This window comes from Diabrotica virgifera, chromosome 9 (genome assembly GCF_917563875.1).
Source record: "Diabrotica virgifera virgifera chromosome 9, PGI_DIABVI_V3a".
Lineage (NCBI taxonomy): Eukaryota > Metazoa > Arthropoda > Insecta > Coleoptera > Chrysomelidae > Diabrotica > Diabrotica virgifera.
In genome coordinates, this window is record NC_065451.1 from 217223957 (window position 1) to 217240202 (window position 16246).

Genomic DNA, 16246 nt, shown 5'->3' on the forward strand with positions numbered 1-16246 from the left:
ATACTTACGATTCCCATTAGGAAAGAAAAGGCTAAAAAATACGACATTGCACAACAAATACAGATTACACCAACAGACTAATCACCATACAGGACTCTAGGTAGGATATGTGCTGCTAAAATGACGAAAATAGGGAAGATGGTGTGTTTTATCCCTAACAAATATCCTGACAAGTGGATATAGAAGTGATAAACCATTTGCGACTGATAACGAAGTCAATAATTAAAGTAAAGAGTTGTAAAATGTTGTGTGATCAATATTAGTTCATTAATTGTGTATACATCAATATAATATGTGTAGTTCAATCGGCATTAGGGGAGTACGAGCAGTTTGTGTCAGTGAAAAATATTTATAGCAGCAGTTTTATAAAGGTAATAGACATTTTTTGCATTTTCTCTTTACTTTAAATATGAATAATAGATTGCAAGAATGATAATTTGAAGACACACTTCTTTAGGCGCCGTCTCTAATGGAGGTTAGTGATGACTTGTAGAACTGCATCTCTTATATTGTGCTCTTAATATCTTCATATTAAGGTTTGTAATGTGAAAGTTTAAATTCAGCGTTTTTCAGACATAATTCAAATGCCCCATATTTGTTACCAAAACTCAAAATCAAAATTTCGCGTTATATATTTTGAAGATTAGGCTCTAAAAATCAAAATTCTATAGCGACTTGACAATGGAAGGGATCAATTTATTGATCTCATGAAGATGGTAAAAAATGACAAAAATCGTGCAACGTTTATTTATTTAACAGCTTTATAGAAACTGATTTCATTTTCGGCAAAACGCAAAAAATGCAACACTCTTCATCTTTAAAACAGATTTTGTTTTTTGTCGATAAGACATTCTGATCAAATGATATCGAGTTTTTACCCTAGAATTGATGCAAATTTTATTTAAAATATTGATTTTGTGCGCATATCACACACTCAAAATCGTCGGTCGCTTTAAGAGTTGTTTCTGAGAGAAGGGTTCATTCTACATAAAAATCAAACTTTTTGCATCTTTTTTGGGATTACAAAATTGACATTTTCAGCAAAAGTCAGCTTGTTTGTATGATTTTTATAGCATCAGAGGCATTTTCGTCCTGACGACTGGACAAATAAGAGAAAATGTTCTCGTTAGATAAATCTAATCATGCTGACAAAAATTAAGAAACGAGGTATAACAACCCTTCTGCGATATAATACATATATAGTCCAAGTAATGAAGCTTAAAATAGGACAAAACCTCGCAATTTTTACAGAATGGATCGATTTGCTTGAACATTTGAGAATAAGTAGTGGATAGTCCAAGGATCAAAATCTATATGATGCCGAAAGGTGCTTTTACCATGGGGGTGGTTGCCACCCCATCTCGGGGGTGGAACTTTTTTATTATATTTTGATCGCAAAAGTTGGCAAAAACATTCATTCTAAGCAAAAAACGTTCTATACATTTTTTTGATAAAATTAATAGTTTTCGATTTATTCGCTATCGAAAGTGTTAGTTTTATATCGAAAAAAAAAAGTTTTTAATAAGTTTTCTGCTAATAACTCCAAAAGTTTTCGTTTTATCAAAACAACTTCACTTAACAAAAATGTACCTTTTGAAAAAATAAACAAAACCGTTTTTTTATTTTCTAAAACCAATAGTAATAGTAATATGTTAGCTCTTCTTCGTCAAATGCTATATATTGTAGTTTCTACGTCAAAAGACGGTATAAATAATATATATATATATATATATATATATATATATATATATATATATATATATATATATATATATATATATATATATATATATATATATATATATATATATATATATATATATATATATATCAAACAATTGAAATAGAGAATGTGGAAAAATCCCCTTACGAACAATTCACACATCCACCATTTCAGGTTGGGAAAAATTTCTTGAATAGAATCAAAGATCCAAACACCTGTTCTTAGAAATGTGTTTCGCCCTCTTCAACCTCTCTGGGCTTATCAATAAAGATGAGAGGTTGAATATCTTTAGACACATTCCATCAAAAAATATTTCTAAGAACAGGTGTTTGGATCTTTGATTCTATTCAAGAAATTTTTCCCAACCTGAAATGGTGGATGTGTGAATTGTTCGTAAGGGGATTTTTCCACATTCTCTATTTCAATTGTTTGATTTAGTTACGTTTGGTCGGTAAACCAATAACTTAGATCTTTTGATCACTGAGTGTGTTTCAAAGATTTACATCTTTTGTTTTTTTGTTTTTCAAATATATATATATATATATATATATATTATTTATACCGTCTTTTGACGTAGAAACTACAATATATATATATATATATATATGTGAAAAATAGATAATTGCATTTCAGTTAGATTCGAACCCCACCGGTGCCCCGACTAGTTTCGACTCATGTCAAGTCGTCATCAGGAGACACTAGGTAGGTGTTCGAAGATAACTGATTTGCCGCTATTCCTTGGTGAATTTATAAACTAAACCCACCAGAGTATACTTAGTATGACCTCTATATGTGAAAAGAGAAAATAATTATTCTCTTGGTAGCCCGGCGAATAGCAAAATCAAGCTTTATAACAATAAAGCTATGAAAGGCGATGTAACGGAACCCTTTTTCCGACAATACATCATGCAAACACCGTTTGGGCTAACCAATTCGTCTCTTACTGGAGAATACAGTAAAATGAAAAATAGATAATTGCATTTCAGTTAGATTCGAACCCCACCGGTGCCCCGACTAGTTTCGACTCATGTCAAGTCGTCATCACGAGACACTAGGTAGGTGTTCGAAGCTAACTGATTTGCCGCTATTCCTTGGTGAATTTATAAACTAAACCCACCAGAGTATACTTAGTATGACCTCTATATGTGAAAAGAGAAAATAATTATTCTCTTGGTAGCCCGGCGAATAGCAAAATCAAGCTTTATAACAATAAAGCTTTCGATAAAGTCGAAACTAGTCGGGGCACCGGTGGGGTTCGAATCTAACTGAAATGCAATTATCTATTTTTCATTTTACTGTATTCTCCAGTAAGAGACGAATTGGTTAGCCCAAACGGTGTTTGCATGATGTATTGTCGGAAAAAGGGTTCCGTTACATCGCCTTTCATAGCTTTTCATAGCTTTATTGTTATAAAGCTTGATTTTGCTATTCGCCGGGCTACCAAGAGAATAATTATTTTCTCTTTTCACATATAGAGGTCATACTAAGTATACTCTGGTGGGTTTAGTTTATAAATTCACCAAGGAATAGCGGCAAATCAGTTATCTTCGAACACCTACCTAGTGTCTCCTGATGACGACTTGACATGAGTCGAAACTAGTCGGGGCACCGGTGGGGTTCGAATCTAACTGAAATGCAATTATCTATTTTTCATTTTACTGTATTCTCCAGTAAGAGACGAATTGGTTAGCCCAAACGGTGTTTGCATGATGTATTGTCGGAAAAAGGGTTCCGTTACATCGCCTTTCATAGCTTTATTGTTATAAAGCTTGATTTTGCTATTCGCCGGGCTACCAAGAGAATAATTATTTTCTCTTTTCACATATAGAGGTCATACTAAGTATACTCTGGTGGGTTTAGTTTATAAATTCACCAAGGAATAGCGGCAAATCAGTTATCTTCGAACACCTACCTAGTGTCTCCTGATGACGACTTGACATGAGTCGAAACTAGTCGGGGCACCGGTGGGGTTCGAATCTAACTGAAATGCAATTATCTATTTTTCATTTTACTGTATTCTCTAGTAAGAGACGAATTGGTTAGCCCAAACGGTGTTTGCATGATGTATTGTCGGAAAAAGGGTTCCGTTACATCGCCTTTCATAGCTTTATTGTTATAAAGCTTGATTTTGCTATTCGCCGGGCTACCAAGAGAATAATTATTTTCTCTTTTCACATATAGAGGTCATACTAAGTATACTCTGGTGGGTTTAGTTTATAAATTCACCAAGGAATAGCGGCAAATCAGTTATCTTCGAACACCTACCTAGTGTCTCCTGATGACGACTTGACATGAGTCGAAACTAGTCGGGGCACCGGTGGGGTTCGAATCTAACTGAAATGCAATTATCTATTTTTCATTTTACTGTATTCTCCAGTAAGAGACGAATTGGTTAGCCCAAACGGTGTTTGCATGATGTATTGTCGGAAAAAGGGTTCCGTTACATCGCCTTTCATAGCTTTATTGTTATAAAGCTTGATTTTGCTATTCGCCGGGCTACCAAGAGAATAATTATTTTCTCTTTTCACATATAGAGGTCATACTAAGTATACTCTGGTGGGTTTAGTTTATAAATTCACCAAGGAATAGCGGCAAATCAGTTATCTTCGAACACCTACCTAGTGTCTCCTGATGACGACTTGACATGAGTCGAAACTAGTCGGGGCACCGGTGGGGTTCGAATCTAACTGAAATGCAATTATCTATTTATCATTTTACTGTATTCTCCAGTAAGAGACGAATTGGTTAGCCCAAACGGTGTTTGCATGATGTATTGTCGGAAAAAGGGTTCCGTTACATCGCCTTTCATAGCTTTATTGTTATAAAGCTTGATTTTGCTATTCGCCGGGCTACCAAGAGAATAATTATTTTCTCTTTTCACATATATATATATATATATATATATATATATATATATATATAAACAAATGAAATAGAGAATGCGGAAAAATCCCCTTACGGACAATTCACACATCCACTACTTCGGGCTGGGAAAAATTTTTTGAATAGAATCGAAGATCCAAACACCAGCTCTTAGAAATGTGTTTCGCCCTCTTCAACCTCTATGGGCTCATCGGTGAAGATGAGAGGTTGAATATCTTCAGACACATTCCAATCAAAAAACAACATTCGAGACCTAGACATAGCAGGAACGTAAATCTACGCCCAACCTGACAATGCCATTCTCAAGTTTTAATTCCCTAATTACTTTAGAGTAAGTAAGATAATGTTTATGAAAAAACAAAAGATGTAGATCTTTGAAACACATTCAGTGATCAAAAGATCCACAGGTACTGGTTTGGACGACCACTCGTACGAAAACAAACAAATGAAATAGAGAATGCGGAAAAATCCCCTTACGGACAATTCACACATCCACTACTTCGGGCTGGGAAAAATTTTTTGAATAGAATCGAAGATCCAAACACCAGCTCTTAGAAATGTGTTTCGCCCTCTTCAACCTCTATGGGCTCATCGGTGAAGATGAGAGGTTGAATATCTTCAGACACATTCCAATCAAAAAACAACATTCGAGACCTAGACATAGCAGGAACGTAAATCTACGCCCAACCTGACAATGCCATTCTCAAGTTTTAATTCCCTAATTACTTTAGAGTAAGTAAGATAATTTGGATCTTCGATTCTATTCAAAAAATTTTTCCCAGCCCGAAGTAGTGGATGTGTGAATTGTCCGTAAGGGGATTTTTCCGCATTCTCTATTTCATTTGTTTGTTTTCGTACGAGTGGTCGTCCAAACCAGTACCTGTGGATCTTTTGATCACTGAGTGTGTTTCAAAGATCTACATCTTTTGTTTTTTCATAAAGATTATCTTACTTACTCTAAAGTAATTAGGGAATTAAAACTTGAGAATGGCATTGTCAGGTTGGGCGTAGATTTACGTTCCTGCTATGTCTAGGTCTCGAATGTTGTTTTTTGATTGGAATGTGTCTGAAGATATTCAACCTCTCATCTTCACCGATGAGCCCATAGAGGTTGAAGAGGGCGAAACACATTTCTAAGAGCTGGTGTTTGGATCTTCGATTCTATTCAAAAAATTTTTCCCAGTCCGAAGTAGTGGATGTGTGAATTGTCCGTAAGGGGATTTTTCCGCATTCTCTATTTCATTTGTTTGTTTTCGTACGAGTGGTCGTCCAAACCAGTACCTGTGGATCTTTTGATCACTGAGTGTGTTTCAAAGATCTACATCTTTTGTTTTTTTATATATATATATATATATATATATATATATATATATATATATATATATATATATATATATATATATATATATGTATAAATAATTATGTAAATGTTTACATTACTGAATATAGAATTGAAGAACTTTCAAATGAGCTACCACACGACCCCTATTCTCATTTAAAACAATCATCACGCCCAGACGGATGACGTCACTAGTATACCATATATGCCACAATATCTTAACTTAAAAATAAAAATCGACCTGTCTCGGGATTTTTCCTTAAAGTCGCCGGTTTACGAAATAACGAATTTATTCCTTTCATTTGCACCATACTGTCGGTGGAAAATAGTGTCACGCACGCTTGATTAGCAATTAAAAAACAAAGGAGTTTTGAATATTGTATTGCAAAAAACTCTTCGGGATTTCATCAATCGATGTTTAAAGAATATCTACCTACCTTGGCAACATTCAAATTTTTAGTTTTTCACATAGTTTTTGAGGGTTAAAAATGGCCAATTTCGCAATTTTTCAATTTTTAATCGCTATGTCAAAAAATTTAAGTTTTAGAGAAAAGTCACTAAAGACCTTTTCTGTTTGGAATGATCCAAAAAACCTAAAAAAAACTTTTTTTCATGCAAAAAAAATAATTTTAGGAAAAAAACAAAAAAAAAAACGTTTAAAAAATTTTTGACCACCTTTTGGTGCTGGCAACATGCAAATTTGTTAAAAGGAGTCCTTTTTGAGTAAGATTGTGCAAAAAATCCGAATTAGGATATTTTTCCTAGCGGTTGCGCAGTAGCTTTCTGGACTAGTATTAATAGATTCTAGAAGTTTGACTAGCTTAGAATGATTAGGTTTTAAAAAACTGGAGTTAAAAGCGAATAACGAATTTTTGTGGTTTGGTAAAAAATGTCATTTCCTTCAAAATAGAAAGATTAGCATTAGAGATACAAAAAAATGTTTAAATATGAAATTGTAGGATATTTAATTCTCACGAACATGGTTTGAAAAAATTTTTTCTACGACAAAAATTGAGTGAATCGTAAATGAGTATACCATCGAAAAACATTGATTTTTTCGATATAAAACTAACATTTTCGATAGCGAATAAATCGAAAACTATTAATTTTATCCAAAAAATGTAGAGAACATTTTTTGCTTAGAATGAATGTTTTTATCAACTTTTTCGGTCAAAATATAATAAAAAATTTCCACCCCCGAGATAGGGTGGCAACCACCCCCATGGTAAAAGCGCCTTTCGGCATCATATAGATTTTGATCCTTGGACTATTTACTACTTATTCTCAAATTTTCAAGCAAATCTATCCATTCTGTAAAAATTGCGAGGTGAAAAGCTTCGGTTCCTGGACTAATATTGCATTTCAAAGTCATTACTCTCTTTTTAATCCTATGTATGTCTAAAAATAGATTATTTTCTGTAAAATTTGTGGGTAAATTAATAGCAAACCATGCAGTGTGCATAATTTGCGGTCTGCTAAATTAAGATGTATATCATAACAAGTTACATTGGTGGTTTACCGCCATAAACAAATCAGTTAAAACATGCAGCTTGAATTCAAGGAAAAAATTTTTGATTCAATCCAGACGTTCAATGCAACATATTTTACGTAAATAGATATCAATACCTAGATAATATTTATATTCTATTATATTGCCCAACAATTTTAGCGGTTACACACCTGCTCAACACAATTTTTATTGTTTTTTTTTAAAATGATTTCTGAAGTGGAAATCAAAATGTCCAATTTTTTAGTCAAAAATCTTAGTAAAAATATCACTTGAGTTGTGTTATAAATAAAAAAATCTGACTTACCCAAAAAGGAGATCCACAAAATGAACTCAACGCTGCATAAGCTTCTTCTTCAATAGTTGCATTTTGTGAGGAGTTGCTAGTTAATTTTGGTAATTCAGTTACAGTTGTCGGGAGGGTGGTTAATTCTGTTAAGTTTGCCATATTTTAAAATACAAGGGTACAGATAGCTGCAGTTAAATATTCTGAAAAGAAAAGACATATCGTTAATAGACAATTAAGTATTTTATAACATTACAAAATGTGAAGAGAAGAATGGAATATAGAAATATGTTAAAAGTTTTTTTTGGGCTTGGATACTAACTCACAAAAAAAATCAAAATATTCAAGAGAATAAAAAACCAATTTAAAAATCAAATTCAAAACTCAAAAATTCATTTATTTTTCCTACAGTTCTAAACTGGATCTAAAGGGTACCCCCCGTTAAGATAGGCAAAATGCCCTCACTCTCAGAATTCAATTTTTTTAATTTTTTTACGTTCTGTGCAATTAAAAAATGAGATAACAAGGATTTTTAGCTCGCCACCCCCCCTTACCCCTCCCCCAAGAGCCAAAAACGTAGATTTTTAGATTTAATTTTATTTAGTTGAGTTGCAATTGATTTAAAAATTTCAAAAAATTCACACGTGTAGCTGAAGCTTTTACAAAACAGGTCCATTTTTTATGGACCCTTAGGTCGAGTGTACATAACCTCAAAATTTTTTTTAACTTTCTTAAAACCTATAACTTTTTTTTGGAGGGGGCTGCAGGGCCAATTTTTTTTGCATTTTGTGTATTTTATCAAAAGCTATCTCTCTGATTTTTTTCAGATTTTTCCGTCAGGTGCGCCATCTTGAAAAATCCGGAAAACTGTTTTTTAGGGGGTTTTTTGGGATTTTCTCCATTTTACAGACTGCAACATAGATCAACTCAAGGTTTTGTTAATAGATTATGTATAATTTGAAATAACTGAGTATATTAGGATATTCAAAAATTGGGCGAAACACTTTTAAACCCCCCAAAAACCATGTTTGTTTAAAGTTTTGTAAGGATTTTTGAGGGTCTAATTATTTTTTTTTGAGGTCGATACAGCCTGAATATTTTTTTTTTATTTTTTAAGTTCTATATGATTTTAAAAAGTTAGGACTCAACGCAATTTTAGCCCACTTCCCCTATTCCCTCTCCCCCCTCCCCCTCCCCCACAGCCAAAAATGTCAATTTTTCGATTTTATTTTTTTTTAAGTTGGTTTGCACTTTAATTATAAATGTTGTTCTGAAGCTATTTCTTTGTGGCATTTTTATAATTAACTATTTTAAATGGGAAATAAGCCACAATTTAACTAAAAAATGATTTTATTTTCCATCTGTAATGCGATAGAGAGAATTCGATAACCTGTGACGCACTGAAAAAATGGTTCGGGACGATCTATATAAATAAGTCAGATTAAATTAAATTATTAGAAAATTTTTTTACCAAGCAACATTTTTGTTTAATTTATTAATATTTTGTATTTTGACAACGATGTCCGTGGCGGACATCGAAACGTTAATAAAATCATTTTTTAGTTAAATTGTGGCTTATTTCGCATTTAGAATAGTTAGCAATTATTAAATTATAAATTATAAAAAATTCACACGCACAGCTGAGGCTTTTAGAGAACATCTATTTTTATGGACCCGAAGGTCGAGTGTACATATTATAACCTCATTTTTTTGTTTTTTAATAGGTACGTATAACTTTTTTTGGCGATGGCTGCTAATTTTTTTTGTGTTTTGTGTATTTTACAAACTATCTACGTTTGGCTCATAATGCAAATAGTCCTCGCTGTATGCTTGTCCCGTTAGGTAAATTATTCCGATTAATTTTTTTGCGCAAACTTACTCAAAAACAGGTCCTTATAACAAATCCACAAGGTGCCAGGCAGTACCGCGGTAGGAAAATTTTTAAACATTTTTTTAAACGAATTCAAAAAATCAATTTTTTCACTTCGGACAAATTTGTTTTAGATTCTCTGGATCAAGCTGAGCAAAAAAGGTATCTTGTGATTTTTCTATAAAACTGACTGTTGTCGAGTTACATGCAATCTTAAATTTGAAAAACGCGAAAATGGCTATTTTCAAGGCTTAATAACTCGATTAAAAATTATTATTATGAAAGTCATAAAGTGACCAACTCAAAGTTTAAAGCCCCCCCTGCAAGAGCCTAAAGAAATTTTTGTCATGAGCGCTAAGCATGTATTGAAGCGGCCGTCTGGGAGAGAGAGATGTACAATAATCATTGGACGTTTTAAAAAAATATCGATTGGAAGTCAAAAATACGTTTTAAAAAAATAAAAAAGGAATTTTGAGGTTATATGTATTGTACACTCGACCTACACGGGTCTATAAAAAATAGATATGTTTTGTAGAAGCCTCATAAAAATTTTAAATTAATTGCAACTTTAAACAAAAAAAAAAAAAAAAAAAAAAAATAGAAGAATTGACGTTTTTTGTGGGGTCAGGGGGAGGGGGTGGTGGGCTAAAAATGCGATTAGTCTTATTTTTTAGTCCCATATAACGTAAAAAAAATGAAAAAAAATATTCAGGCTGTATCGATCTCAAAAAAGATCATTAAGCCCGCAAAAACCCTTACATAACTTAAAAAAACATGGTTTTTGGGGGGTTTAAAGGTGTTATGCCCAATTTTTGATAATCCTTAAATACTCATTTATTTCAAATTATACATAATCTATTAACAAAACCTTGAATTGATCTATGTTGCAGTCTATAAAATGGAGAAAATCCCTAAAAACCCCTTAAAAAAAACAGTTTTCGGGATTTTTCAAGATGGCGCACCTGACGGAAAAATCTGAAAAAAATCAGAGAGATAGCTTTTGATAAAATACACAAAATGCAAAAAAAATTGGCCCTGCAGCCCCCTCCAAAAAAAAGTTATAGGTTTTAAGAAAGTTAAAAAAAATTTTGAGGTTATGTACACTCGACCTAAGGGTCCATAAAAAATGGACATATTTTGTAAAAGCCTCAGCTACACGTGTGAATTTTTTGAAGTTTTTAAATCAATTGCCACCCAACTAAAAAAAATTTAATCTAAAAATCTACGTTTTTGGCTGTGGGGGGAGGGGTAAGGGGGGTGGCGAGCTAAAAATCCGCGTTATCTCATTTTTTAATTGCACAGAACGTAAAAAAATTAAAAAAATTGAATTCTGAGAGTGAGGGCATTTTGCCTATCTTAACGAGGGGTACCCTTTATTATAAACTTTAATACAATTTGAATGAAGCAAACTCAGATATGTAAGATAGCAGTGAATTGTCACGATGTAAAAGTGTCATTTAGTAGTAGTAGTAGGTGAAGAGTAACTCACATGATACCATTAAATCTTATTAACCACTGGTAAATTACTTTAATGAACCTCTATGACCATTACATAGGTAACAAACTGGCTATATTACTTAATGGCTATAGATGAACTTTACCTCTAATGAAGCCCATCATATACTTACACAAAATCAGACTTTCTTGTTCACTTTATACAGAAATCTTTTTGATTTTTTATAAACAACTCTTTACAGATCCAGATATTGCGACATTGGTTACAGTGCAGACACTTAGATGGGCTGGATACATTGCTAGAATGTCAGATCATAAATACAGGAAGAGATTAACGTTTTCAAAACTAGAGGGCACAAGAAGTAGAGGACGCCCATGAAGAAGATGGACTGATAATGTGGAAGAAGATCTACAGATTCTAAGGTCAGCAGATGTAGGGACGTTGCCAGGAAACGAGCGGAGCGGTGACTTCTTTGCGAGCAGCTCAAGATCTACAACGGATTGTCGAGCCACTTATGACGATGATGATGATGATGATGATGCTAAACAACTCTTTACAGTAAAAAATAATTCTAGGAAACTACTTTTACATCACTTAATTGCTGATTATATATATAGGGTGTCCCAAAAGTAGTGGAACGGTCGAATATTTCGCGAATTAAACATCGGATCGAAAAACTGAAAAATATGTGTTCAATCATTTTCAAAAATCTATCCAATGACACCAAACACCAACCCCCACTACACCCCCTGGAGGTGGGGTGGGGGGTAACTTTAAAATCTCAAATGGAAACCCCTAGTTTTTCTTGCAGATTTGGATATGATACGTAAAAGTAGGCAACTTTTATCCAAGACATTTTTTCGAACTGTGGATAGATGGCGCTACAATTGGAGAAAACGATTGATCCTGATACCATAGGTAAATTATAGAAACGGTCTAATATCTCGAGAAATACACTTCCAAATGAGAAATCAAAAAACAGGTTTTTAATATTTTTCGAAAACCTATTGACAAACACCAAACATGACCCTCTAACCCACCCCGTGGAGATGGGGTGGGGGGTAAATTTAAAATCTTAAATAGCAACCCCCACTTTTTATTGCAGATTCGAATTCGTCATGAAAAATTAAACAACATTTATTTGAAACATTTTTTAAAATTGCTGATAGATGGCGCTAATAAATCGTAGTTTTCCAATTAAAGCGCCATCTATCAACAATTCTAAAAAATGTTTCGAATAAATGTTGCTTAATTTTTCATGACGAATCCGAATCTGTAATAAAAAGTGGGGGTTGCTATTTAAGATTTTAAATTTACCCCCCACCCCACCTCCAGGGGGTGGGTTGGAGGGTCATGTTTAGTGTTATTCGATAGGTTTTCGAAAAGTATTAAAAACCTTTTTTTTGGTTTCTCATTTGGAAGTGTATTTCTCGAGATATTAGACTGTTTCTATAATTTACCTACGGTATCAGGGTAAATCGTTTTTCCCAATTATAGCGTCATCTATCCACAATTCGAAAAAATGTCTTGAATAAAAGTTACTTACTTTTACGTAACAAATCCAAATCTGCAAGAAAAACTAGGGGTTTCCATTTGAGATTTTAAAGTTACCCCCCACCCCACCTCCAAGGGGTGTAGTGGGGGTTGGTGTTTGGTGTCATTGGATAGATTTTTGAAAATGATTGAACGTGTATTTTGCAGTTTTTCAATCCGATGTTTAGTTCGTGAAATATTCGACCGTTCCACTACTTTTGGGACACTCTGTATATGTGCACACAACTATTTTACGAATTACACCAACTGTAAATAGTAATTACATAACAAAACTTTGTAAAGTGAATTAAATATAGAATTATGTTCTTATCTATGGTAGATTACATTTTATACTTAATGATGTTATTAACATATCTAAAATGTAGTTATTATTTTTATTCAAGTGTTATTATTATCATATACCTTGAAACTAACAAGATACCTATTAATAGATAATAATTATCATAAGAAATATGTTTGTCTAATAAAAAGTGCTCCAAAAATTTAATTCACAGTGTACTTAATAAGACAAAAATTCAAATGTTACCAGCTAAATAATATTGTAAATTTCACCAAATCAGCTGAACACCATCTTTACTATGAAGGTCAGTCATCTCTCAAATTAATCAGATGTGAAATAAGAAAATTGCATTTGTGCAGTATAACTGAGTATTATTGCATTATAACTGAGTTAGGTACCACCATGATTTGGAGAACATGTAAATGTAAAGTTGTAAAGCCATCTTTGAGGTAGATGTGAGAGGTTGCATTCGGATTTTTGTGGATAAAGTTAGGTGACAACTTCAATAATTATAATTGATGCTCCATCTCAAATATGCCCGGAACATTAATAAAAAAATTTAAATATTTAAAAATTTCAAAAAATATCGATTTTTTCTACTTTCATTGCTTATAACTTTAAAAGATTCATTTTGGAACAAAGTCGTAGGAAAAGAAAATACAGAAAATACAGTCGTAGGAAAAGATAATTAAATTTTGTATAATATACTACTGGTTTAAAATGTCACTGGTATACTACTGGTTTAAAATTTCTGCCTTTCTGCAAAATAGCAATAAATAGAAAATAAGGGGGCAAAAAAGACTGTTTTTATTCAACGTTTTTCAACCACTTTTGTTGCACTTAGAACCTTCATAATTCGCTTAGAAAATTCTTACAACAAATCCTCTATCTATTGATTTTACTAAATTTCCAAATTCTCCTTGGTTCTTTTTTTCCCCTCCAACTTAAACTTAAGAGTTATGTTTGGATGAATTTGCAGAAGTCCTATACCATTAGGTTTTCCTACATGTTTGTTTAGTATAGCCTTACATATACAGTAAAACCTCCATAAAACGGACCTCTATTTAACGGACTTCGGATATAACGGACAAAAAATCCCTTCAAATGTAAAAAAAGTTTGAACGTAAAAAATATGAAAAATTGGATTCTTCAAGAAAAATCAGCAAGGACAAGATCAAAAATTGGTTTCTTTTTAAGAATTTGGACCTGCAGTGAGATAATTTCAAGAGAAAAATTGGGAATACCGCCGGAAGAGGTAAATGTTTATTGATTGTAGACAACACTCCTGCTCATCCCTCTGAAAATATTCTACGTTCAGAAGAAAGCAACTTAAAGCTGTATTTTTTGTTTTGCTGTACTTTTTTTTTGCTTAAACAAATACAACATGGCTTATTCAACTCATCGACCAGGGAGTAATTTTGGTAACCAAACGAATATAATGCTGACAGTTTTTAGATTAAGTAATGGTTGTATTGCACGATGAAGATACCGCAGGGGATACAGGAGAGCAGCATAATTTTAGAGAAGTGATTATAAAAAAACAGCAAACTTCAAAATTGCAAACAAAACTTGTTTCCTTTTTCAAAGCAGGATTACCGAAAGCAGGCGCTTCGATATCAAACAGCAACTTCACTTCAGAGTAAGACAATTAAATACAATTTGTTTGTGGGTAGTCTTTTTTATACAGTGGATACATATTTACATATAATACAGTACACATATTTTGGACATTTAGATTACGAGAAATCTGATCAAACAAAAACTATTGTAAATTATTAAAATGAATTAAATGTTAGTGTCACTGAGAATCTGCATATTAGTATGAATGTTCTCGTAATCTAAGTGTCTATGGTGTGTTTTTAATGATTTAAGGATCATTCTAGATTAACAATAAAGCAGTTAGGTATAGGGAAATTAAACCCTGTATACTAAAATTAAACATTTCGCTATATGCATAACTTTTAATAATAAAAGACTATATTAAAAATCATTTAAACATTAATGGAGTTTTTAATAGCAAATCAGTACAATTCTACAGGGTGTTAAGTTTGCTACAAAATTTATAAAAAAACCTTAATTATCTTTTAAACTACCCTGTATAATATTACAAAACCTGATATTTTAAGAAAGAAGACATCGAGCAGAATCCAAAAATGTAAAAATATACGTATGGTGGTAAAATATGGTGTCCCATTTAAAAAAACGAAGTTACAATCAACTTCCGGTATAACGGGAAATAGCAAAGAGACCAAAATATTTTCATTAAATAGTTCATACCTGAAAACCCCTGTATTCCAATTTTCATAATTCTCTTATCTTTAGTTCTCGAGATATTTCTAATAGGCCCTTTATCTGCCTCACCCTATATATAAAATCAATAATCTATGTGATATTTAATATCTATATAGCTGCAATAAATAGTATTCACAGAAGAACGAATAAAATCCTTTATAAAAGGTATAATTTGTCACTTGCTAGCATACTGTCATCATGTGAACAAGTCGAATTAGAGCTCAGATGATACCTAGAGCAGCGTTTCCCAACAGGTGGGTCACGACCCACTAGTGGGTCACGGGTGGATTTCAGATGGATTGCGCTGTGGCTCTTACACTAGGTGAGTAGCTTACAGTGACTGTGTTCTTTATTTTCATAGATGGGTAAGGCATGGGTCACGAATATGAAAAAACATCAGAAAGTGGGTCGCCATACATAAAAGGTTGGGAACCACTGACCTGGAGCATATTACATGGAATATTTTGAACATCCGTGTTTAAGTTCGCATATTTCATCTATGTTTCCTTGACGGATTACTTTTAAAGGGTTTTTACCCATATATTTTTATAATATCATATTTTGGTGGTTAGCATGTTAGATCACGTAAGCACTGATGATGATTGGTCATCCAATCGAAAACTAGTTCTGTGCTGTAGCCCTTTTTAGGGATTTTTAAAAATATACCTTTTATAAAGGATTTTATTCGTTTTTTGTATTATATGGTATACAGCCCACTACAGGAAAACTTTTTCCTTTTTCCACAGAAGCTTAAAATTGGGCCAAATTTGGAAGTCAAACTAGCAATAATCTACATAATTTAATCTTTTCATGTGCTTCTGTTGAATTTCTTCTTTATTGTTTCTTTGTATTGTACTCACATATCTTTGTTGCCCCACATTTTTCCGTACATATCTCTATTAATATCATTTCTATTTATTTTATTTCATTATCAATTCCTCATTTCATCAATCAAGTCCATTTTGCTTTGCCGATCCTCTATTGCAACCTCTACCTTAAATGTTTCTCTACCATCTCTTAGATCCATTCTTCAATAAGTAATCGATTTTACTTTTA

The 16246-nt window shown here is 32.8% G+C and overlaps 1 protein-coding gene across 18 annotated transcripts in view; it reads right to left on the reverse strand.

Annotated features, from left to right (window-relative positions):
- LOC126891618 (multidrug resistance-associated protein 1) overlaps positions 1-16246 on the reverse strand; it is a 225239-nt gene that overhangs the window by 173527 nt on the left and 35466 nt on the right. For all 18 annotated transcript variants that reach the window (XM_050660827.1, XM_050660828.1, XM_050660822.1 and 15 more), the window contains exon 2: positions 7760-7941. In XM_050660827.1, coding sequence (XP_050516784.1) covers positions 7760-7900 — 141 coding nt within the window. In that variant the 5' untranslated portion in view covers positions 7901-7941. The remainder of the gene's footprint in view (positions 1-7759; positions 7942-16246) is intronic.